The sequence below is a fragment of the Drosophila kikkawai genome, chromosome 2L, assembly GCF_030179895.1.
Source record: "Drosophila kikkawai strain 14028-0561.14 chromosome 2L, DkikHiC1v2, whole genome shotgun sequence".
NCBI classification, from domain to species: Eukaryota; Metazoa; Arthropoda; class Insecta; order Diptera; family Drosophilidae; genus Drosophila; species Drosophila kikkawai.
Genome location: NC_091728.1, coordinates 524,534 through 551,260, shown reverse-complemented (window position 1 = coordinate 551,260; position 26,727 = coordinate 524,534). Strand labels below are relative to the sequence as shown.

Sequence of the window (26,727 nt, the reverse complement as noted above, 5' to 3'; positions counted from 1 at the left end):
GATTCTTTTAATTTTGATACACATCTTTCCCTCATCTTTATTTTCCAGTGTAAGTGAGTGTCATTTGTGTAGCCCACAGACAGTCATCAGCATAAATTTTAAATAAATGCTACACAGAAAAGGGAATATTAAATGTTGTTTTTGGAAAGATCCCTCAGTCTAAATGCCTGCGCCAAGGCCCTTATATTTTATTCCGGCAAAATCTTGCTGCCGCTCTGAGTCTCCTCTCGCCCTCCATCTATACTTTTCTCCCTTTTTTTGGCGACAGTTGAAAGGTTAAACCAATTTAAGCTGGGAAACCTGGTACCAGAAACAAGAGTTCGCTTCCACTCAGTGGAGACCTTTCCTTCTGTTGTTGTCGATGACGTTTGCATTTTCCTTTCAAGAGCTTGCCATGTTTTTCTTTTTCTCTTTTTTCTGGGTGAAGCGAAGGCAAAGCCTGGCTGAAACTCAAATATATAAATGAATATTTTGCACATTTGAATATATAGGGAAAGAAGACTGGCTGGCGATAGTTGTCTGGCTATCAGTATATTTTGCGCTGATGTTGCACTTTTCCTTTGAACAATGTAAGGAGAGCGAAGGCGGCTGGGGAAAGCAATGGGGAAATGGCGGAGAAAGGAAGAGCATATGTAAATGTGTTTGCCAAGTGGCAAGGCGACAGTTTTATTGAGCTTATCTTGGCTTTCGCATTGTTGAAGAGGAGCTTGCAGCCACTGACGGACTGACAATTGCTGCTGGAAGCATTGGTAAAAGCAGGGGGGAAATGTCTTCTAAATAAGGCAGGAAGAAATTAAGGAAATATATGTGTTGCTCACTAGAAAAAACTACGAATTCTACCTAATTCAACTTCCTGTTGAGGAAGCTCTGGAGAAATGCTCACACTATTTGCCTGAGAAAAGTTCCTTTTTGAAATAAAACAAATTTCAAACCATTTTCGGCACCACCAACTTGACTAAGTGGAACTCGCAACCAGAAAACATGGGGGACGTAATGAATGTGGACAGCATCATAACGCGGCTTCTGGAGGTGCGCGGATCGCGGGCGGGCAAGAACGTGCAGCTCCTGGAGGGCGAGATCCGGGCCCTCTGCCTAAAGTCGCGCGAGATCCTCCTCGCACAGCCCGTCCTGCTGGAGCTGGAGGCTCCAATCAAAATTTGCGGCGACATCCACGGCCAGTACTACGACCTGCTACGGCTGTTCGAGTACGGCGGCTTTCCGCCGGAGGCGAACTACCTGTTTCTGGGCGACTACGTGGACCGCGGCAAGCAGTCGCTGGAGACCATTTGCCTGATGCTCGCCTACAAGATCAAATACTCGGAGAACTTCTTCATACTGCGGGGCAACCACGAGTCCGCCAGCATCAACCGCATCTACGGCTTCTACGACGAGTGCAAGCGGCGCTACAGCATCAAGCTGTGGAAGACCTTCACCGACTGCTTCAACTGCCTGCCTGTGTCGGCCATCATCGACGAGAAGATCTTCTGCTGCCACGGCGGCCTGAGCCCCGACCTGACCTCCATGGAGCATATCCGGCGCATCATGCGACCCACAGACGTGCCCGACCAGGGCCTGCTCTGCGACCTTCTGTGGTCCGATCCCGACAAGGATACCGCTGGTTGGGGCGAAAACGACCGCGGCGTCAGCTTCACCTTCGGTGCCGAGGTGGTGACCAAGTTTTTGCATAAACACGGCTTCGATCTCGTCTGCCGTGCCCACCAGGTGGTCGAGGACGGTTATGAGTTCTTTGCGAAGCGCCAACTGGTCACGATCTTCTCAGCGCCCAACTACTGTGGCGAGTTCGACAACGCCGGTGCCATGATGTCCGTTGACGACACGCTCATGTGCTCGTTTCAGATCCTGAAGCCGGCGGAAAAGAAAAAAAAGAATTAGTATCTGGGACGTCACGACGGTTGCGACTCGAACCAAATTGTTTTACATCAAAATTTTTAATAAATGTAACCATGTTAAAAAAAAGCGATTAAAAACCGAATCGATTTGGCTTTTCCATTACAATTGTCTCTCGCGCTCTCTATATCGCAGTTTGCCTGCATTGTACAAGCAATACTGAACTAATGAGAGAATTTCTATACAGCCTGACTTTGAGAAAGCTTTACCTTTTTTTTTTTTTTCTTATTAATTATATATAATTTAATTTATAGTTTTGGTATAAACCCACATTTTGTTTGTTGTTTTACTTATTTAAAATCCCTTCCTTCTTTGCTTTTGCTGTCCGAAAAGTTTGAAATGCTTCTCCTAAAACAATTATTTATACAAAGATGTCACCAGCTTAGACCTTCTTTCATTTAAACTTTAACAACTGGAATGGACTTCTTCTTCGCTTCCAACTTTCTATTGTTTTCCATTATTCTCCGCTTTATTTCTGTGTATTATTCCGGACTCTCTCTCGGCACTCTTTCTCCACTGGCTCCTGGCTCCTTGGAAAAGTCTTGACTTGTAAAGAAGGAGAAGTTCCATTGTCGTGGCACTGCATTTAGAATGCATTTTAATTTAGCATCAACAACTTTGCCATTTCACTGCCTTTGGAGTGTTTCGTGTCGATTTGCATAGTTGTTGTTCCCAGGAGAACTCAAAAAACATACATATGTATATGCAATCAGCTGTATATATGTATATATTTACACCGAGAGCCATGTTAATATTTCTCACATCTAATAAAGTTTTCCCCGACTTGGCTCTGTGCCATCATCAAAAGTTGTTGCTCCTGCAACTATCAAGCGGAGGACGAAGAAACATTACCTGCAAGGATATCTCTTCCCTCCAAGCCATCATTTTTTTTACCTTTGGCTCTTGTAACCATCCCCCCCTCCCCAAAGTCTAATACGCTTAATCAAATGTTTATCTTTGCAGAGTGAGGTGGAAAAGGGGGGATAGCTGGAGATTCCTCTCCTGATTTTTCCCATTTATTTTCGTGCGCATAGATTATGTAAATTTTACTACTTTCACTTCGACATTTTCATTATGTTGGACCCATAGACAGAGTCACCGTCACCTCCTTTGGCTCCCTCCTTTGCCAGTGAAAAATTGCGCTCTCATTTCGAAGGAAAGACAGCTGGGGCGAACAAAAATATACAAAAAATGCTGGTGCTCAGTGAACGTATTTAAAATACTTGCACATAATTTATTTTCGCGCGAATACAAATCATTTCATTTTCGTGCCAGTCACGATGGTGGCAAAGTGTAGCATATCTTACGGCGCCAGGCCCATTAAAGGCAACGCCTGATGATGGTTATATTACATTAACTGCAGGCAGAGCCGAGAACCGAGAGCCCAGCCACTCCAGCGAATAGTATAGTGACTCGGTGTGTGCTAAAAAAAAAACGTAAAGGAAGTAAAATGAAAATAAAGTGTAGCCTAAAAAGGGGACGTACAAGCACCCTCGCCCCGCCGACTACAACGCAATGAATATGTAAAATGTGGAAAAGGAGGAGAGCTTCTGAGCATACTCGACTAGGGAGTGAGTTCTGCTCAGGGTTCTGAATATATTTCAAGGGAGAGAGTTGGGTGAGAAGCTAAAAGCTTAGCTCAATATCAAGATTATATCCACATGTACATGTTTTAAACATAATATTAGTGTTTATAAAAAAGAAATACACTTAATGAACAAGTCAATTAAGAGTAGAAAATACTTTAAAATCAATTTTCATTTGAAGATTTATTTTGCTGGCAATACAGGCAATAAATAACCACAAAGAAGGGATTTACCAGAAAATATTTAATGATTTCCAATGAAAATCTACTCAAGTGGGGGGCTTTAGCTGAAAATTGAAAGCAAAATGAACATATATGCCAAAAATTTTAGAGAAACTTTCATATTAAGCGTATCCTTTGATCCTTTGATCCCAGAGCTACCCTCGTTATTTTCGGGAAAAATTCAGCCAGACTTCTGCTGCAAGAAACACTTTGTGACGCCTTTAATGGTGTGTGTGTGAGTGTCGGAAAATATGAGAGTGTGTGTAGACAGACACTCTAATCTTGGCAATGCTCATTAGGATAGTGCAAGTAATATGAAGAGTACTCCACGGAGCATCACACAGCTTCAAAATGGCAGGGCTTATGGGGCGAATGCGTAATTAAATTCCAGGTGAAAAAGCGCTATACAAGCGAACGTGTCACCCAAACGAAAGTAGGTTGTCTGTCAGGTGTAAATACAACTCAAGACTGTGTGTGTGTGTGTGTGGAAAAAGCACATTTGCATACCATTTAATGGTAACTTTAAGGTGAAAGACCTGTGAAAAGTTAAGTGATTGGAAAATCCTAGGCAAGATTTTCACTGCGAGTTAGGGATGGGAAAAGAATCATATTTGTGTGTTTATACCAATATATATCTTGATATCAAATTGATATTTTATCAAAAATATTTTATCAAAATCGAATTTTCCTTTAAATAGAGATATCTTTCTATCTATCATGCCGATATAAAATCGATACTTTTTTGATAAGATATGCTAGTTATTGATTCAAAATCTTTATTAAATCGTGACCCAATTATCTTTCATGTATTTACATTTTTCAATGTTCAAAATGGCTATACCTGCTCCATTATGATGCTTTCTCAAAGTCGAATCTGAGTCGCATCACCTCCTGTGAGTGTGACTCTGGGGTCAGAGAGTTCAGGCAAGCGCCCACACACATGGATATTTAAGCACACACAAATCAAAGTCAAACGCAATGGCTGTGTGAAATAATACCCTTATCTGTTATCTTATCAACCGATAAGGGGGGATCCCCTTTTCCATTTTGTTGGACAAGCATCCACAACAAATGTCTGGCAGTTGGACAGGCAGGCGGCTGTGACACTAATTGCTTGACCTTTTTTCCTTTGTTGGCCCGCCATTGTTGACCTTTGAACGCGGTTCGAATTTGCATGCGACGACCCACCACCACCCACCCTCTGAACTTTCTATGGGACCGCGGCAGTGCCGAGACCACGACCACGGCTGACCCCAGCAACATTGACAAGAGGCAGCCGTGTTGACATGGATAAACCACTTCAAGTCAAGTGCACACAAGCCCAAGTCGAAGGGCCCCGGCCAATCGTGCCGCCCCCTTACCCCCATTCTATTTCTCTGGGGAAAATCCATTAGAAATTTTCAAAATAAAAAAAACGAGTAGAAAAAACGAAGTTGGAAAAGTCATGGTTGATATAAAGTTGAAATAAATGTTGTTGCTGTAACCGCTGTGACTGCGGCTGACTGAAACTTTTTGCGGCTGCTGCGAGGCTAACAAGAATTGGTCATGAAGTTTGTATTGTGCTTAATAAAAGATTGGTTTAAATTTAAAATTTCATATAAATGCGAAATACCACTACAGTTAAGTGGAGTTGAAGTTTGAGAAGCATGTAGTATTGATGTTTAAAGTTTGATTTTTAGAATAACTTATAAATTAAATGAAAATATAGTATTTGAAGTTTATTATTATTATTTTCGCAAGATTCTTTCCCATTTTTCTCAGTCTCAACTTTTGCTGAAGAGTGCATAAGCTTCTGAAGCGCTTCGAAACTCTTCCAGCGCTTATCCCCCCGATTGTGATCCTAATAAGCCAAATTCCCGCTTCTTCTGCCAGCTAACTTGCATTCGCAATCTCTTAACCCTCGCCTGCCCCTGCGAAACAGAGTCAGGAGCGGTGGCAGCGGCAGCTGCCGGCGACAATATGCATGGCACTTATTGCCACTTCAGTTGGCATGCGAACCAGGCTAATAGCAGGGGTCACGCCCCACCGCCCCATCAGTTTTCCCTCCCCGAACTCACCTCGGGGGCACACCTGCAGAGCTTGGCAAAAATTTTATTTGCTCAAGCTGAAGCTGAAGCAAACTTCTGCCCGGAGAAGCGCAGCAGAAGCTGTAGCTTCCTTGTCGTCCCGGCGACACTTTTTGGTTTTTTATGCGGCACATGGCTCCTGCCCCCCGAATGTCACCGATTTTATACACTGATAAATAATATGGTAATATATAATAATATGTAAGATATTTGATAAGCAAGAGAAAATTCTCTGGAATGTATTTAATTTTATAAATTTTGTTTAATATCAATTAAATAAAATTTTATTCAATTCAAAAAGTAAAACTATTTCCTAGTTTCATAAACAATAAAAGTAGTTTTTTCCCTCTGTAAAAATCTCAACTTACAGATGCAAAGAAAAACAAAAATGTAAAAAATAAAGAAGGTTAAGGAGCATAAAAAGCGTGGAAGTAACCGAGAGAAGCAGCTCGGGAAAAGCTTTTGGGGAAAAATAAGGGGAAATGCAATGCAGCCATGTCCAAAAATCTCGGCAGGTGTGAGGGCACACTTGCACAACGTGTTGCACAATTGCAGTTGCACACACAAGCTGTTTCATTGCCTAGTGCAGCGTTCATATTAAATTTACCCCAAGCACCCCTTGTTGTTGGTACTGTGTGGCATTATAACCCCAAAGAATCCGCTTGAAAATTTATGCACTTGAGGGATTTTTTATGCTGCCCTTGTGCTTGTGCACCTTTCCGCTTTCCTGGCTTATACCGCTTTGTTTTATATTCATAATAATTATGTGGCACCTTGATGTATGAATATGCTTGCCACGCTTTTATTAGATTTATTTCTGCAGCAAAAGCGGGGAGAATGATATATAAATATAAAGTGAAGCTAAGAACTAAGGCATCCAAGTAGTAGATATACATATCTATAAAGTTGTATTTATTGTTTACATTCATTCAAGACACCTTACCTTATTTAATTCTTGTGACATTTTGTCTGTGAAAGAATTTTAAAGTCAAATTAAAGTCCACTTACTCTCCCTTCATTACCGAATTTAATTCCTTGTAAGCTGCACAACTTCTTAACTTATTAATGACTTTTAATAGCTTGTGGTGGCAGGCGATTGTTCTGCAATTGCTTAACCCAAATTCGCACCACACTCAATAAAAAGTATTTAAAAATACACACATATAGGATGAGCATACACACGGGCAAAAGAAAAGCCTGGAGTTCGGGTCCGGGCTGTTGAAATTTTAAACAAATTTTTGCACATTTCCTGTTTGCCATTGTTTTTATTGTTACCCTTTGTTATTGTTGTTTTCAGCTGCACTTGCAGCTTGACACAGTTTTCACAGTCACACCCATTTATTTACAATGTCAACGTTGCGCGGAACGGAACGGAACGGGAGGGTGCGAGAAAGCCCATTTTCAGAGGCCTTTGTTGCCTGCCTGAAAAGCCCGCCACCCCCACAGCTATGAAATTTGCATGCAATTTTCAGCACAAAGAAAACAGCGAAACAGGCCGAGCAGGCGGGGTAAGGGGGTCCCTTGGAGAGTGGGGAGACTGATTGGCTAACGCCTGACGACCTTGTCAAAGGACCTTGAACTGGCCTAACAATGGCAGCACCCAGACATCCCCATACCCGTTTCCAACTACCATTTCAAACGCCCCTTTGCTGTTTTGCAAGAAACCGAGCAATTTCTGCGGCTAATTAGTACGCAATTTGTGGGAGGGAATACTTCTGGGAGTGGAAATGGGAATTAACTGCCAAACTGGAATTAACAGACGATGTGGAAATTGAATTTCAGCCACCAAAAGGTAGTCTGTCTTACAAATTAATGAGAAATAATGAGCAGTAAGTTCCAAGAACTCAAATAACTAGGGCCAGAGTACTTGGACTTTAAATTAACATATAAATAATTCTTGGTAATTTTAAATATATTATTTTAGACCTAACAGAGAATATATAAAATTTTTTTTATTAATTATTTTTTATATACATAAATTTAGAATTAGAATTAGAATTTTCTTAAAATTTCCCCTAGTTTTCTTCATTGATTGTCTACTGTAATTTAATTTGGCACCAAGTTCTACTCTGCTTAGATGTGCTTTTGTGCTTTATTGAATTTTAATTTGCACTTTGCGGCTTGCGGTTACCACGCCCCCTTTTCCCCTGCTCCCCAAGAAACGCCCATTTGCTTGGACTTCCACTTAAGGCACATCGTATCGCTTTGATTTCTTTTGCGATTTTCTCTCTGCACTCCGAGTCTGTCCCTCTTTTGGGGTTTTTCCTGTTTTCTTGGCTCCTTTTTTTTTGTTGGTTGCTGCTCGTTTGCCGAAAACCGCAGAGCGTGTGTGAAAATTGAAATGTCACCAGCTTAGTGTCGGGTGTGCGGAGTGGAGTTTTTCTCCCTGCCCATCTTTATTCCACTCTTGATACCCCTGCAACTGCAATGTCGTGCTTCGCTTTTCTGCTTGTCTGCCACTGACAGTCATTGACAACTCTAAAGGGGGGTGGAAAGCTGTGTGGGGGGGAAAATGCTCTGGGTAGAGGGTAGGGGGTAGAGGAAAGCGGACCAGCTGCATTGCACGGACGCAGTGTTGCATGCTGGAGTCTGCACTTAGTGCTGACTCAACGCAATATAAGTTCTTATTTGCCAACAGACTTCACTCGGAGGATTTGTAATCGGGGAATCCCCGATATTTTTGTGCTCTACTTGGATTAGGTCCAACTGAGCTCAGTAAACTTTGAACTCAATTAGATGGATCACGACAGGCAATTAGAAATAAATAAAGGAAACTTAAGTACTCTAAATTAAAAAAGGTACTTTATTATGGAAATGTAACTGCCATAGCTTGGTAAATAAATTGTTTGTCGATATTTAAGGTTAATATTTGCTTTGGTAAAATTCCTCCAACATTTTGTTATTCAAATTTCTGACTTACCAAAAACTGTTGCCTACTTTTGCGGGTCACTAGACAAGAAAATGCCATCTTGGCTCATTTAAGTTCGTTATGGCCGAACCACACATTTTGTATTTCTTTTTTTTTAAGACGTCCCTCCACTGCCATTAGTTTTTCTTTTACTTTTCTTCTCGGACACCAGCCCCCGCTGACTTTCACATTTTCCAGTGCTTTTTAGCACAAATCCTTTTTATTCGCCTTCTTTGGGAGTTTAAAACGTTTTGGACAGGATTTAGTTGCATGACTTTTTGCTTTTAGCATTTCACCCGACAAACCTCAAAGCCCCCGTCGTCCCCCTGACCGCTCTCTGCGATTTTCTAACTAACTGGACGGATGCTCCGCTCCGACTGCCCCTCGGTAGGGGGGTGGATATATCAGTTGTGCTGCTCCCCGATTCCCAGGACCAAACACGTTCCCCCGTGGCAGGACGTGCACGGCATTTCCAAATACAAATACTAGACATGTCCGCATTTTTTAGCCAAAATACCCCTCGGCCCCCTTGGCTTCTCCTGCCGTAAAATTCCACTTTAGTTTTATTTTTTCTAGTTCGAAATATATTTTGGATTCGTTACTATTTTGCTTTGGCCATAGATTCCAGCCTAAATGGAAACTATTTTCGTTTGGTAAAATTTCTGAAAAAATATTTTTGCAATGCAAATCGATGAGTTGAAAATAGTTGCAGTTTAAGCGAATTGAATGAAATTGTTTCAATGGAAATTTGCTTTCAGAAAAATTTAAAATCTAGCTATAGAAAATATGTGTTTTGTATTGAAATGAATCCTTAAACCAACATTTTGTTTATGGATATCAGAATTTTGTGTTTACTGCCAAAAGAAATCAAGGTTAATTTAACAAAAAATGTTAATAAAATAAAAAAAATAAGGGGAAAGGGCGTATCAAACTAAATCTTTAAAAATAAAGAGCTGTGCGTGTGTAAACACGTTGTACATACAAATAGTAATAATAAAATTGTTGTATATTATATTTTTTTTACCTAATTTAAGCACTAAATTCTGTTTGAATCTCGCCATCTTATTATCTACCTCTGCCGTGTTGAAATTAGCTTAGTGTCAGTCATAAGTTTTCCATCTGCGTTTCCCTGCTCGCCTTGTGCCAAGACATGTTGACACTTCCCAGGACAGGGACAGCGACAGGGACAGAGACGGGGCCTGGGACAGGAGCAGGACCAAGTAACCCACTTACATGATTCTGAGGAAAGGAGAGGAGGGGGCCGCATTTGCTGCTCGCCTTTGTTTGCGGTGAAACTTTCTGCAGCAGCTTTTGTTAATTCGGTCAATATTTGCGGACGCACGAAATAAAAACGAAAACTCAGCGGAAAAAAACTTTTAGCCAAAGTACGACAGAGCAGCAGCAGGAAAAGCAGAAAAAAAAAAAGAAAAACAGAAGCAAAACAGTTCCTATTTAACCCCTTAATGGCAGTTGGGCTATAGTTTTAGCACTGGACCTCGGGCTTGCTAAAATATACTTATCGACAGTTTCTCAGTCACAAAAAAATAAAGAAAAAAGAGTGTATATATTATACATGCGCTTGAGCAACAGTTGCAGTTCTGTCCACCTGCCAGCCATGCATTATTCATGGAAAACGCAAATTTTGTTACGCGTATTTCATTAAGGTAGCCCCCACCCAACCCCTTTGCCCCGATAGTGTTGCTTTGAGTCTTTATGCAAATACTGGCCAGGAATAAAATACCGAAAATAGTCGGCGAAAAAGGAAATCTCCCAAATGGAATGACATTTTTTTCCCGGGGGGCAGCCAAATTCCACTACCGAAATCCAGAATCCGGGGGGCTTTCAGCCCCTTGAGCGTTAATTGCGATTGGAGTTGTTTATCCAACTTACCTGCTGTTTAGTTTGGCCTCACGCTCCAGTTCTCCAGTTCTCCGTTGCTCTTCTCTATTTCTCTGCTGCTCTCCGCGTTCTCCGCTCTCCACTGGGTTAATTCTGAAAGCAACAACGGGGCAAAGTTGGTTTTTTCGGCGTTAGTTAAATTTGTTGAAAATTATTTGCTTTTCCTGTTGTTGATGGGGAGGAACGGTCTGGCTTTGCTTTGGTTGCTTCTTCGAGGAGCCTTAAGTTAATTAGTTGAATTTGCGTTGAAGAGTTTTTGCCCTGTGTTGTGAGCTGCGGGAATTTTTTCCTAGTTTAATTTAGTGGATGCAAAAGTTGTGTCTAGCTTGGGAAATCGGTGAGGAGCAGGCTAAGAATGTTGTGGGGGAATTTTCCCTGATTAATTTTGGGTATCTCTGAGGATTTGCCTTTTGGAAATGAAACGGAATTCAGTTTTGTGAAACTTAAACCAAGTTTTTATGTATACAAACTCTTGTTTAATCTTAACTTACTTTATTTTTTGGTGTATTTTATTATTTTTTAGTCACAAGAACTATCAATATTTGTAGTTGGTCTGCTTTTTCGATATTTATTATCTAAAATTTTGTCCGAAATTTGTAGAGTTTTGAACAAACAAATGTACACTTTTGCCTGCATTGAGATACATATTTTTATTGATTAAAATTCAAAATATTTTCACAACATATCCGCTTCAACTTTTGTGGGTGAAACACACAGAAAAATTTACATAAATCAACTTTTGGCCAGTTTTCTCGCTATCTGTCCTTTGCATTTTCCTTGGCCCCCTTCCAGCCGCGGTTTCTGCCCTGTTTTGTTGGCCAATTTTCAGTGCTGGCTTCTGCTAGCTGGCCATAACAAACAACTGACCATAAATAATCAAATCTTATACACAATCTGCAAACAGATTTTGCGTTTCTAATAAATTTCACTTTGCCAGCCACACAGAAAAAAATGTGTAAAAAACAAATAACAAAGAGAAAGAAAAACCCAAAAAGGCACCAAGACTTGGGCAAACACTTTTTGTGCGTCAACATATACATATATACAAATTTATATTTATGGAAGATGTTGGTCACATACTATACAAAATATTTACAGCAAGGAGCAAGATAATAGGATCGAAATTAATTGAATTCAAGTATTATTTAATCTCTCTAGGCTTTAATTATTTCCATTTTAAATTTTCCCAAGCTAAAGTTTTAAATTTTTTCTTTAGCTGTATTAACTTTATAGTAACTACTTTAAGATATACGTTTATCTAGAGTCTGTCTGCCTCGTGCTGAATATTGGAAAGCCAGATATGCCAGAAAAAATATAAAGGAGAGCGGGCAAGGTGGAACCAAAACAAATTATGGCTCACTGAGTTTTCTAAACGTTTTTTTCCTCCTACTCCCCGCCAGTCTAGGCCTCCCACTCCTATCTCCCCGTATTTATCTCTGCCTGCTTGTGTGTGTCCTTTCCTGTCAAGGACACATATATTTATTTGGTGTGAAAATGTGGTTAGAAGTCAATAACATAATAAAAACGTTGACGTTGAAGGTCGGTGCCGAAGCTGAAGCTGAAGCCGTGGAATGGCTGCGTTAGACACATGAAACCGCAAAGGGAAATGATGGGCTCCCGGGCAAAATTTATGAAAATTGTCTGAGCTGGTTATTGGAACATCCCAAAAAAAAAAAGAAACAGAGAAAGAGAGAGCGCGCTCGCTCGAAATTGAGGTTAAGGGAGAGTTTCTGTTCCCGAAACTTTCATTGCATAACAATAGGCGCAATGGCTTACCGCAGGCCGCATTTAAATATAAATACCTGCAGCCAGAGCCGCAGGCCAAAACGAGAAACAAGGAGAATGGCGAGTGAAAAGTTTTCTGCGTTTTCTGGCCATATAATGAAAGTCCAGGCATTTTCCCCACCCCACCCCTCCCGAACCATGTTTTCTCTGGAAAAAGTGGCTCGTGGTCGTTGGCACGTGAAAGAAAAAGTGCAGGTGGCTTTCGTCCCTCTGCTTCGCGTTTCCCCGTGTCTTTGGTCCAGTCTCCTCCACTCCAGCCACTGGCCATTCTCCACACCCACAGCAGAATAAATAAACTTCAACTTTTTGCTGGCCACAATTTCTGTTTCTGGTTTTCATACCTGTTACGAGTTCAGGGTTTAAGAAGGGTATACCGCACTTTAAAGTTTAAATAAATGGTATTCTAATTGTATACCAAAAATAAATAAATAAAAGGAAATGATGTTTTCAAAAAGATCAATAGTTAAATGTTAAGCTAAATCTTTGTTTATTAATTACCGGGTATCTCATAGTCGTGTGTCCCTTTCCTTTTGTTTTTTTTCCTTGACCGACTAAAAGAAATATCTAAAATTGCGGCAGTACGGGAAAGTACGTAAAACAACAATAACAAATGGCACAGAAAAATGGGCTAAAGCGTAACAAGCCACAGAAATGGTAATAAGAGCTGCAAAAATTTCGCTTTTTCTTCTTTATATTATGTATATGTATACATTTTTATTATTACTTTTCAGCAGCCAAGTGGGTGGAAAAATGCTGTTAAGCTTTAAAAACGTTGGCGGCGCTCAAGATGTGAGAGTAATTGAGAACAAATAAATGCGAGTGGAGTGCGGGGGGAAAATGGAAAGCCAGAATAAAGATAAAAGCAGCAGGGAACAGCTGAATAATGTGAGAAAAATCAAACGAAACATGAGAGAATGAGTAATGAAATGGATGTATTAAAGAAGGAAATTCTTTTGCACAAGACAAGGAATAAATCAATGACATTTCGGAATGGGACACTGTGAGAAATAAGTCATACCTAATTCATATTGGAGTCAATAAATTCCATTAATGTTTAAAAATCTCCAAAGATTTCCAAATAATTTGCCTCCATTTTCCTAATGACTTTGCTATTTTCCCTAGTTTCGCGGAATAATTTCTTTTGGGAAAACTATTTTGTTGTTTTTTTTTTCGTTGACAACTTTTTCCAGGGAATTAAAGTTTTATTCTCTCCACCAAGAGGAAATGTGAGCAGTCACCCCGACTCCCTTTTCGCTCTCACTTTTCTCATTTTTTCGGTGTTTTCCTTTTTCTTCAATCAAATTAAGTAGAGCCAAGTTCTGGGAGATGCACAGATTTATTTGCATGTTTGCGCCTTCATCCAGTTTATCCGCCTTCTCGGTCTCATCCTGAAACTACACAGGATGCGCCCTGATAAGGTTTACAATTTGCTTTCCATTTGCTCTTCCACTTTTCTCCAAACTCATACATATAGATAGACTGGAGCCTGCTGCTCAATTTCATTTTTACGCTCTCCAATTTCAGTTTTTCTTTTCGCTTTTCATTTCTGTGTTTTTCTTGTACATTTGCGCTCTTTGTTTTTATTTACTTTCGTTTTTTTTGTTTTTTCTTTTTGGGTTTATAGTAGTTGGTTCATTGTCTGCTGCTACTTTCTCTATGGCCGCCCCCACATCCGTCTGCCTCTTAGGTGGGTGATGATGCTGACATAAATCTCTGATATATGGCCTTGCTGCTGCTGCTGCTGCTGCTGGAGCGATAAATTTCCAGCTTGACTTTGACTGTTGACGCTTAGTTCTATGCATTAAAATCCTTTCATCTTTCCCTCTGGCTCTTAAAGCCTCTCTCTGACTTTGGATTCTAAATCAAATCAAATCAAAAGTCACTCCCTCTTTTCCATTTTCCGGGGGGCGTTACGAGTGATGGTACAAAAGTCATTATGAAACAAGTGTTGGCCGCTTTCCCGGCGGACACTTGAGCATAATTAATGCGATGCCACGCCCACAGACGACGCCCCGCCAAAGACAGGAAGTGGCAGTCGAAATAGATCCTCCCGCCTTGGGATTTTTCCCTCAGTCTTCCTTGCTTTCCCCTTGGTTTTTCACTCGCAATTGTCGCTCCCAAATTAATTTGTATAATTTTAGAATCGCAATTTGGGGTAGAAAGGGCGGACTAGGGAGGGAGTTGCGGAAATACAAGCAAAGGAAACTTATTCCCAAGGGTTTTAAAATGCCGCCAGCATTCTGATGAAGTTTTGGGGGGCCCAGAAAGTAGGCAATTATTTTGTAGGCCAACAGAGAAGCAAAAGGAAAATGAGAAAAATACGGAAAAACATCAGGTAGCTCAGGAAAGTTTTAAATAAATAAAGAAAAATATAAACAAGTTGAGCTTGAAACTTACAAAAACTATTTTCAACTGAGGAAACTCTTCGCTTAATTCTTGCCTAATTAATTACCGAATTGATTTCCACTTTACAAATTGCTTTCAGCTCCAGCTTCTGGGCTGGCCACTTGTGCAGCCTGATTAATATTTAATAGGAAAAGCCAGGCGCTTTTAACTATCTCTCTCTCGTCCGCTTTACTTGCACTTCCGACCACCTATCAATTGCAATCAAGATGTAAATGCCGTTACTCCGGGGAAAACCGAGGGAAAACTCCGGGAGAAAGTGGCCCCTGAAATTGCATCGGATAGAAAGTCGATGTTGCAACACTTGATTGACTTTCACAGCACATTTATTTTGAAGCCCTTAGGGCTTCCGTTGGCCGCAAAGCCAACTTTTCAACGACTTGGCTTAACTTTAAACTGCCAGGCAATGGCTAAAAAAGTAATTCGTGGCCAACACACACACACTCCAAGCTCAAGCCCGAACTTTGCAAAGTTTCCTGAAACTGAGCTCTCTAAAGCAGAAGGAGTGCCTGCCGCCAAGTTATTTAGTGCACCTGACTTTATCTCCAGAAAAGGAGTTCAAGAGAGACTCTCTCTAGCTGAGGAAAATCGGGGGAAAATAAAATATATATAGAAACCGCATGGCAATAAAATGTAATTTCCAGAGATTTCTCTTTTGTCTGCTTTGCCCGGCTGCTTGCAATTGCAAATTGATAAATACATTTACTGCGGCAAAATGTGAGTAGTTTTATGTACATTTATAGCATGTGCTGATTATACACACAGAGAAAGTGTGCTTGTAAAATATTTAGCATGCATTTACGGAATTAAAAATGAATAAACCCAAGGGATTAAGCTACGGTATCTTGGCAGATTAAGGTTTTTCTTTTGAAATATACTTCAAAAATTGTAATCAGAGATATCTGTTGATACGTACGTTTTACGCCTTTATTTGGATTTTATTTTTAAAATCACAAATCTTTATCAATCAATATTTCTATACTTAAATTATTAGATTTTCCTCTCTCTGCATTTAAAACCCACTACGACCTTTGTACGTATAAAAGTGTGAGCACGTTTTACCCTCATGATTTGGTATGCTTCAGCGATTTGTTTCGCTGCGGCTGAGTTACACTCTGGTTGAAGGTTTTCCCGGCTTTTCCGCCTTCCTTCGACATTTTCCCTCCTGCCTCTTTTTTTCCTGTTTGCCTCAGTGACCTAATTTACGGCGCTTTCGATCGGGGCGCGACACATGTGGCTTAGTTGCTGTTTCTCTCGGGTTTTGCCCAGTATATATCCCTTATAGGCAGCAGGCAGCAGGCTCCCTTATCCTTGGCCCTACACACGCCCGTCAATTTTTATTGCTGCGGCTTGGCCCTTTCCTCTTTTCCTCGATTTCCCCTCTTAGAATTTTCCCCCAGTTGTTTTTGAAGTTTTGCATAGCATAGTTTCGGATTTTCCGACGCCCCCGCGCTCGCTTCTTTTGGGTGGCAACTTTTCGGAGAACATAAATCACCAGAGCATAGTTTTCATTTCAAGTTTTATTTTTGTGGTGTTTCGTCGTCGGTATGGTGTGTATTTTCTTTTTTTCCCCTCCTCGGAGCTCCTAACTAATTGTGTCGGTATGTGAGCTCGGGGATAATTTGTTGCTCTCAGTTCGGTCTGGCTTTAAATTTATTGTTGCTGCTACCCGGCAGCAAGTGTCAAATGCAGACGATTTCCACAATCGGATGATAAATGGCAGAGTGTCGCCCGTCGTCCTTAGTCGTCCTTCATGCGACTGCAGTTGCCACACTTTTACACTTGCTGCACTCTTGCCACTAATTATGTTTGCTCATTATTAACCCCGAATGTCGAAAGACATCTCTCTCCAAGGGCGGAGGAGGTAGAAAAAATAAGCAAGGTGAAAATAAATTTCACTCACTTAAGCAAATTTGACAGACAGGTTTTCCATTAGCAAACATGCTTTTGTCATTTGCGCAAATTAATGCATGACAGGTGTAAGTAAGGAAGAAGGAAGCGGTGGAAGGACAAAGGAAGGGTACACTGGGCAGCCAAGGGGGTCTCTTTCGGTGTACAAAAAGCAGATGCCGCCTCTCAGGGAAGGTCAACTGTACGTGTTAACCTCGCTCTTATATAATTTATTATCTCCGGGAAAAAAATGTTAAAAAGAGAGTAAAAGCCTAACGCCTGGTGGTTATTTCTCAGGCAGAAGAAAAGCAGAAAAAGCTTTTCCTTAATTAAATCAAAACAAGTTGCTTAATTTAAGTTTCAGACTGATTTTTCTTGGACGTTTTAAGAATTTAGTATTATTTTAAGGGATTTTTTTTATGTATTTTAATTGTGACATTCAAAAGTTCTATTTAAAGAATACATTTTCGAGGGAAGTTCAAAAAAAATATGAGGTTTGTTTCACCTTAAAGCTTTATGTAAGATTCTTAGTTATAAAGTTCAAGAATATAGATTTTTTCCCGCTTTTTTCTCTTGAGCCCCTTGGCTCCTCCTTGGCCATATAGTATCATCAGTCGCAGGACTTTGATTTCGGTTCGGTTCAATATCTTGTGGTCCCACTTTCGCTGCCCACATTAGACATTCAATTATCAATCAACCATAAACCATAATTGAAAGATCAAAAGCACAGCACATGCGGTGAATGTGTGTGTGTGTGTGCTTGGGGGTTTTTCCAGCTTGCTGCCACATTTGTCGCAACTGATAAAAGTGGCTCTAACACACACACACACACTAACATAAAGGAAAAACCCCAAGCGGTGGCGTAAGCGTAAGCGAAAAATGTGCAGAGCGTAAATAAATTACAACAATAATGACCCCAAACATGATAACAACGAATGGTAAAAGGGCTGGGTGGAAATGGAGGGAGGAAAGTGGGGTGGAAAATGCGGGGAGTGGCAGGAGGAGGAGGGGGGCCTGAAGCTGCAGGGGACAGGCGATTGTTATTGATCATCGCAATATTTTGCGCATTAAGCAGACGCAAGCCAAGCCAAACATATGCAGCAGTCACTGACAGAAGCGGAGGACGTACTTGCTCCAAATAAAACAGCAGGCGCAGGGGAGGTTCAAGGAGCAAAGGAATAGCTTTACATAGCAGAAAAAAAAAAAAGTAGGGAGAATGTGCTAAAGTATATATACAAATATTGCAAAAAGATAAAAAATATTTTTGTAGTTATAAATTCAGAATGATTTGTATTTCCGTTTGGGTTTTTCTCAGTGACCCGACTGTTTGTCATGGCTTTTTATCCAACTGACTTGTTTACGCAGAAAAGGCAACACACGCACACACACACTCACAGAGCAACGCCCCAGACACTGGCTGAAGAAAGGATAACATTGTGAAGGCAGCCATTCAAAGTCCTGAAAGTCCTAAGCCATTAAAGCATATTAGTTTTCCACGCTCTGCCATATTGTGAGTCTGCACTGCCTCACTCATCCTTGTGTTTCGTATTTGTATATATTTTTGTGGGCGACGTTTTTTATTAACGCTTGACTGCACAATAAAAGTTTTTAAACAGGGATTGACATTGTTCCACTTTGGTGTTCTGCTTGTAGTTGACGCCATTTTGGATTTGCATTTGCCATTCGGCGTTGTTGTAGCTCGTGTAGCACTTGTGTGCGGTTTTCGGTGACAACGGCAAGCCCTTTTAACATGCAACAGTTTTTGGGAGGCTAAGCGGCGTATACGCAATATTTATTGTGGGCTTACAACTACTAAATCAATTTAAATGGAACGGAAAAAGGAGAGATTAGAAATGGAAACTATTTGAAACTTGTATACAAAAATAAAGAAAATATGTAAAACTAAGAAATGTCTAAGGGTTTTAAATAAGCAAAAGCCTTAATATTATTTTGACTTATATTATTGTTCACTTAATTTTTAAAATGTTATTAAGCTGTCCTCTAATAAAGCCAAGATGCTTATTTAAGGGTCTTATTGGCCGCCATATTACGTATACGCAATATTAAATAAACGCCACATTACGTATACGCCACATTAACCCATGGCTAAATAAGCAATCTCCTTTGTTTTCTGGCCAAATTTCTGCCTCATTGAGCCTTAATTAACTAATTAATATTTGAGCATTTTGCCACCATTTTCAATCTGCAATCTCAGCGGAGTTTTCTTCATTTTCCCCCCTTTCATAGTCATTTTTTCATTCGACTTTAAATCGAAATTCGAGGGATTTATCTCACCCACAGGAACTATCCACACAATTTGACAAAAGGGGCCAGAAATAAATAAAATAAATAAAATAAAATTATAAACACAGAAACGGCCAGCAGCAGCCGAAAGGAATGCAATTTATTTTCGTAATAAAAATGCATTTTTATTACAAGATCATAGCCATGAAATCTAGCGCACGGAGCCAGCGGATTTATGTGGCATTCATTATGCTGCAGGCGCTCCCTATTTTCCATCTATATGTATGCAGATATATGTGTGCATCAAAAAAAAAAGAAGAAAACTTGTATTAAGCTATTTGCATTTGGTCTCATTTTTCTTTTTGTTTGCCAGCTTGTTTTTGTGTGTGCAGCTGCTGCACCTGTACCCACCACGCAACGTGGCTCAGAATTTATGTATAAAATATAGAGAGAGCGCCAATAAATGCGATAAACTGACCCGCGGGTAGGTTTTCCTCTGCCCCGCTGCAGTTTTCCCCATTCAGTTGTATCCATTTAACCATGGCCATAAGCACAGCTCTAGTTTTTTTTTCGGTGGTTGCTTGTTTGCATTTAATCCCCATGACCCAATAATAATTTGTGCAAATTTATTTGCGAGTGCTTAGTGCGGGCGAGTCGGGAGGCCTTCCATCTGGCCACTGGCAGATATCGTGTAAATAAAACAAATTGCCATAAATAACCCGGCTGGCCGCCATAAATCTCGGTTAAATGGACATTTTTGCATCTTCAAATCGTCGAGCGGGAGCCAAGGACGCTGGACACAAGATACGCAGGACACAGGACACAGGACGCTGGACACTGAGACTCGGGGCATAAGAATAAAATACGTCTCTGCTGGTACTTGAAATCAGCAGAATGATAAAATGCCTCTCAGACAAGGGAGTGACATGACTGAGGCGTCGTCGTCCTGTGCTCTGTGGAAGAAATCCACTCAAGGTCTCTGCCAGAATAAACTAAAAATAGTTCTGGAGTGGCTGATACTGAGACGCCAGCAGTCTCATATTTCTCTTGTCTTATCTCGAGCATTCTTAACCGAGAAATATTCATTTGTGATGGCTGTAATTAAATAAAGGCTGAAATTACTATGGTTACAATGTGTCAAGGATTTAAGCATGGCTTTCAATTAATTTATTACAAGATGAGGTATTTTAGAAGCAGAAAACTGTATTACCTCTTAAAAAGCTTCTAATGTAATCCCTGACATGTAATCCCTCCCTTTTAAAACTCGGTTTATTTCGCCATTGAAACGAATCCCTCGGTTTAGTTCTTGTCATAACATTGTCAAGCCATTCGGTATGCACTTGAAACGCACTTAGCAATCAAATTCAAATTCCGGATCATATATATATAGATATTAGAGAAATCCGATTTGGTTAACGTGCATTCAACCGCAGTTCCCAATCCCGTTCGTTGACGATTCCCCTTGATCTTTGGCGAAACACTAACGATATGCGAATTCAATTTGAAAATAATAAAAATATCTATTCAACTCAGACGCACAGCTTCTTCCTCTGACGACCGACTATGATTCCTGATTATGATTATGACTTCAGTGAGTGCGCTTCGTGGGGCTTCGTGGAAATAAGGAGATCCCCCTGTCGTCCTGGTTGTGTTTTGATGTCGTTACCAGACATTGAACCGCATTAAACTATGCATAAATACACATTGCGTTGACGACGTCGGCACATATGGAGCCTCCATATATCCCTATCCTTTGGCGAAATACCCCCCGGGAAAATGGCGGAGTGCGAGTGGGTGTTGCGACTGAGAGTTAGCGACGACGTGCCAGAGGCGTTGGGCAAAATGCAATTTGATGCAGACATTACGACTACATGACGATTTTATCGTCGAGTGTAGTGCACAGACATAAACATATATGTGTGTGTGTATCTACATATGGCTTACGGAGCTGGGATTCCCCTCCCTCCCTGGCACACTACTCCTCCATTACCGTTGAGTGGAAAGTGGAAAGAATCTTCTTGCACTCGCCGTGCTTCGATGATGCTCTTAAATATTTGCATAAAAAACTACGTGGAATATGGTAAATGGTCTAGAAGTATACACCCCCTGCCCCTCCTCTCTTTCCCCCACATATATGTGTATATGCCATTAACCACAACAGCCAGGAGCTGAGAGAGAAAGATGTTGCTGCAACAATAATAATAACAAACACGCTCTATAATCAACACGTACTTAAGTCCGCCCTCCGCCATTCTGGCCAGGATTTGCTTTGGCTTAAATCCCTCATGATTTGAGCTTAATTCTCTACAATGAATGCAGTTCTAAGGCGTGGCAAATTCTTTAAAAATTAGATTTTTAGTTAAAATTACTTAATGCGGTGGATTTTAATTAAAGTTTGTAGATATTTCAACCAATTAAAAATATTTTAGAAAAGCTTTCCGCATTGAATTTTATGCTTTTTTGCTTAGTTATGGTGTTTTTAACTTTGATTTGTCCAAAGATTTATCATATAAAATTATGGATAAATTTCTATTTAAAGAATTCAGATATTTCCGGTCTTCTGTAGGGGTATTATTATGATTTCAGTCAGTGAAGGAGTTATTTCCGACCCTTTAAATAATATATATTCTTGATGAGAATCAACAGCATCTATTTGGTTTTGATTGTTATAATATTTGTAAACAAATGCAAATTTTTTTATAATTTATTTAAATTTAAATTATTTTTTTTTTTTTTGTGACACATATTTTGTAATAACAACAATTATTTGCGCAATTATCATCACATAAACTATAAGGCCGCGCGCACACTACGAGCTGAAAGCAGAGCTGAGATAAGCGAGCTGATAATTTCAGTGCAAATTTCTAAGCTCAGCTCCGCTCTCGGTGTGCGCGCTCTCATACAAGTAGTGTGTTTGTTTCAGAGAGCTGATAAGCCGTCAGCCGTCAGCTCCGCTTTCAGCTCGTAGTGTGCGCGCGGCCTAAAGGAAACGCAGTCTAATGATAAACAATTAAAATACAATAAAGAAAAATATAAATATTAACAGTTTATCGGGGCTTCAAAGGCAAATTGTAAAAACATTTTCCGGTAAATTAATCAATTTTTTTATGATTGTTAAACTTCATATTTGCAATACAGGGCAAAATTATTCATTTATTTTTAAATAATGCCATCAATAGGCAATGCAAATATAATGTAAACAATGTATTTGGGGATTGGTCAACATATAACAACCTAAAAACGACATGTAAAACAAATATATAACTTATAGAAAACTTTAAAATATAAAGAAATATATTTTATAACAAGATAAAGCTGAAATTCATCGAATTATCACTCTGAAAAAATTTGCTTATATATTTTGGATAATATTCTGTGCACTTTCGCTCGATTCCATTGGACAATTGAATTCATTTCAATTTGATTTGCCTTCGAGAGCACACACTTCATTTCAGCAATCAACGAATGCAAATTGCACAGGCAGGCGCTCTGGCTTCGTCCGAGAACCATATTTCATTTTGATAAACAATAAACAATTTGCCGCAGCAGAGCATAATACAAATGCGAGTGTATGTGTGGGTGTCCACTGTCCAGAGCCATCAATAACGAAGCCCAGCTCTCCTTGCCTCGCCTCGCCTCGGCTCACATCGGATCGAATGTCCTGAGCAGGATGCGGATTTGGATTTGGACTCTGATTCGGATACGGCTGCGATTTCTATTGCCACTCGATAGGCGACCGAGGCTAAAACAATTGATTATTGTGTGTCATAAGCATACAATTTCCACTCGACCCAAGGGCGCCCTGGGAAACTCTAGTGGAAATGAGAAGAAAATGTACCGCGCGCAGCCCAGGTCAACTGTCAGTTGCATATTCGAGTCGTCTGGGCCACGCCAGAAGCAAATTTAAATGTTAATCAAATGCCGCAGCACAGGGAAATAAGCATAGCGTGGTCGTGGAAAATCCCATGCCATCCGATTCGATTCGATTCGATCCGAAAAAGATGAAAACGAAGGAAAATCTCGCATGCATGCACAGGAAAATGAGTTTGATGTGGGCGGAGCTCGAGGAAAAATGTAATTGACAGTTCAAGTGACAAGTGGGTCGGCGGCGAGGAAAGGTAGAAAGGATTCTCTTCTCCGAAATCCACAATAAAAATTCCCCGTGCAAAATGGAAAGCAACAACAAGCCTTTCAAAAATGCAAAATGCGCGTCACAAACAATTTTTAATTAAAAAATAAAAAAAAAAGAAAACCAGAGACAAAACGAAACGAAAAAGTCGTCGAATTGTTTCTCTTTCCCCTTCCTTTTTAGTTGTGTTGCGATGCATTAAAATTAATGTAATTTTTCAGCAATTTTTCAGAAACTTTTTCCCCCTCGCCGTTCGCTCTTTCCCAGCATCTGTTTCGGCTCGGCCATATTTTTGTGTCGTTTTTGCGGTTGAGTTGTTGTCCTGGCAACGCCATCATAATAAAAGGCTAACCGATTATTTCAGAGCTCTGGAAATCCATGAACAAAACCCATAATTGAGATACGAGTGGGCAGCAAGGATAAAACGATACATTTAAACTAGTTCCAGATGTTGAAACCATCTAGTCAAACAAAATGTGTGTAATACTATACCTAATTAATTAACCTCGTTTTTGAATAGGGAACCACAGAAAACCCTATCCAAACAAAGAAACTGTGTACTTTTCTATAGCATTCGGAGAATTTAATAAAATTTGTATACCCTTGCAGGGTATTCTAATTTTAGTCAAAAGTGTGTTACATAGTGAAGGAGTCATTTCCGACCCTATAAATCATATATATTTTTGATCAGCACAAAAAACGGAGTCGATCTAGACATGTTTAGAAGAAAAACATTTTTCATAATTTCTTTTTGTATTTTTGAGGTCTTAAGATGGTTCATTGTCACAGAAAAAATGTCCAAAAATTGTAATATCTTAAAATGTGAAATTAAGTACGCAGATTTGTTTATCTGGAAAAAACTAGCACAGAAAAACTTTCCGAATTGAATTTGATGATTTTTTGGCGTAGTTATGATTATTTTTTATACAAAAATTACCATTTAAAATATATAAAAATATTCATTTAAAGAAAGTGGATATTTCAGATCTTCTTGAAGGGTTTTTATGATTTTAGTCGGTGAAGGAGTCGTTTCCGACCCTATAAATCATATATATTCTTGATCAGCACAAAAAGCTAAGTCGATCTAGCTATGTTTAGAAGAAAAACATTTTTCATAATTCCTTTTTGTATTTTTGAGGTCTTAAAATGGTTTATTGTCACAGAAAAAATTAGCAAAAATTGTAATATCTTAAAATGTGAAATTAAGTAAGCAGATTTGTTTATCTGGAAAAAACTAGCACAGAAAATCTTTCCGAATTATATTTGAAGCTTTTTTGGAGTAGTTATGATCGATTTTTGATTGTAGGGCAGATCCTATGGCAAACTGCAAGGGTATAAAAATTTCGGCTTTACGATGTTGGTTTCCTTTCTTGCTAGATTATTATTTCTAAATTAAAATACGAAGGCATATCGTAACAAGGAAACTATGCAAAGAGCATTTTATTCAACTGGGTGGGTGGGCATTGCCTCCCACAACACACATATTTGTTGATTTTGACAAACCACTCTAGATCTTCTCCCTCATGTAACGAAAGAAGGCATCGTCCTTGCCGTCGTCGATGCCAATACGACGACCCCAGCGAACGCCTGCGGCTTCTAGATCGCCGATCTTCTTCACCAGACGCCGCTTCATGTCGTCCAAATCCTTGAAACTTACTCCAGATTGCAAGTCTAGCCACTCACTAGTCGGTAAAAAGAATCTTAATACGAAATTTATACTTTGTTAGGCTGAATTTATATACTCACAACATTGTCGCAGTTTATTTTTGTAAAAATATTTATAATAATAAGAAAAGTTGGGAGATCGATGTTATTATGTAGGGTTTCGGTGTCGAACTGAATTCGTTTCTAGGGAAGCCCCAGCAGCTCAGCGGAAGGTCGGAGCATGAGCTACTTTGATTTTAAAAATTATTTCGGAAATTAATTTTGGAATTATTCATTGAATTGTGGGTCGTACTTTTTATAATACAATTTGGGAATTATATAATGGTTCTACCTATAGTTTATTTTTGCTTTATCTAAATGATTTCTTGGTTAAAGTGGAACTGAAGTGAAATTAAGGCATACAGATCGTTGCACATGTTTAAACATCGTGGAAACTAACATTATTTATGGATTTCCTTAAATTGTGAAGCATTCTTTCAAAGGAAGTACACGTTTTACATGTAAAATATGGATTGAACTTGAACATACTTTCCAATTACACCTGATTAGACTAAGTAACCGATGTTTTTTAAATCGTTTGGCATAAAAAAAATGCTAAAGGCTCTGAAAGCATCCACCTCCAACCGCCTTGTAATTCATTGTTGGCTGCATCATTATTTACACTTTAATTGCAACAATTTCCCGATTTGATGTCCAGTGCCGAGCCAGCTTTTCCTGCCGCGATATGTGGGAGGCGGTCGTAAAAGCATTCATGCCAACATAAAGTGAGCCGCAGTGGCAACAATGGTGGTTCCTCCAGGAGGAGGAACAAGGAGGAGTGAGCCGGAACCGAAACCGAAACCGTATGATGTTACACTTTTATGTTCTCCGAGCACACCAAAAACAATCCCTGGGGGACCTCAAACCGAAAAAAAACAAAAGTAAGGCCCAGAGAAAATCATTGCCATCATCGCTCTTACCAGTTTGTGTGCCCGCCAGTCAAATCAATTGGCTGCAAATAAAAAACAAACAAAAAGCGAACGGACACACGCGGCATAGTGAGCGGAAAAGACTCTACAAATACAAATAAATCGCAGCATTTCCGCAACGGTCATGCTCTCCCGCTTTTATGATTATTATATAAATTTTCCCTTGAAATGTCATAAAAGCCAACGCAAATAAAAAGCATCGAGATGGGACGAGGAGTGCTCTCATCTTTCTCTTCTTTTTTTTTTTTTTTTTGTGTGCAGTATGTGGGTATATTGCTTTTCGAAAGCGTAGATCTGTTGCAAAATAGCAAGAATTTTTTAAATATATTTTTGGGGATATATCGATAGTGAATTATTCGATAATTATCATAGATTATCATTTTAAAATAAACTAAAATTATTTGCGCAGTTCATTTTAGTTCAGACACTCAAAATACCATATACTTTATATATTTTTAACATACACGTCTAAGGTATTGCAATGTCGACTATAATCTAATTTAATTTGGAGTTCCTTTTTTTCTCTGGCACAATGATGAAGCAGGAAAATGCGCAGGTCATTCGGTTGGAGCAGTGAAAAATATATATTTTTCGGGGAAAACGGAATGTTAGACACATGTATGTCCTGTCTTTCGCTTCTCCCTGGCCAATATTCAAATTTTTGGCTGACTCGACCAGCGGTTTTGGCAACTTATTAAGTTGTTAAAACATGATATCCCCGCACCTTCACCCACCTATTTTCTGCGCGGCATATAAAGTGTAAATCCAAGTGCTGCCGTGTGCTTAGTAGATTTTCTCAGCCAGGCTGGCTGGCAGGCAGTTTATTCCTGCAGCTTATGAATTATGAAAGTTCCTTTTTTCGGGGCCTGGGCTTTGAGTGAGTGTTGGCCAACACGCGTGTTGGCCATAAACGCCCCGCTTTATGGGCCGCAGAGCCTGGCAAATTGAAAGTGAAAAGTTAAGTTAAGTTGAGTTGCGTTGCGTTGCGGTGCGTTGAGGGGAAAAAGCCTCATTGGGGTCGCGTTATGAGGCATGAAAAGCGGGCCAGAGCGTGT

The 26,727-nt window shown here is 39.8% G+C and overlaps 2 protein-coding genes across 2 annotated transcripts; one reads left to right on the top strand and one right to left on the bottom strand.

The window, feature by feature from the left end:
- The first annotated feature begins 854 nt into the window (after window positions 1–854).
- LOC108074275 (serine/threonine-protein phosphatase alpha-2 isoform-like) lies at window positions 855–2,010 on the top strand. Its single transcript, XM_017166250.3, has one exon. It carries the CDS (start codon window positions 982–984, stop codon window positions 1,891–1,893), a length of 912 nt encoding a protein of 303 aa, XP_017021739.2. The 5' UTR covers window positions 855–981; the 3' UTR covers window positions 1,894–2,010.
- Window positions 2,011–24,447: 22,437 nt separating this feature from the next.
- Window positions 24,448–24,945, bottom strand: LOC108074279 (uncharacterized). Its single transcript, XM_017166255.3, has 2 exons — window positions 24,786–24,945; window positions 24,448–24,721 (listed from the first exon to the last, which is right to left on the bottom strand). The coding sequence occupies exons 1-2, from the start codon at window positions 24,788–24,790 to the stop codon at window positions 24,547–24,549; spliced, it is 180 nt and encodes a 59-aa protein (XP_017021744.1). The 5' UTR covers window positions 24,791–24,945; the 3' UTR covers window positions 24,448–24,546.
- Between the last annotated feature and the right edge of the window lie 1,782 nt (window positions 24,946–26,727).

What these genes read in the sequence shown, in the direction of transcription:
- LOC108074275 (XM_017166250.3), top strand. Translation starts at nt 982, where the DNA reads ATGGGGGACGTAATGAATGTGGACAGCATCATAACGCGGCTTCTGGAG.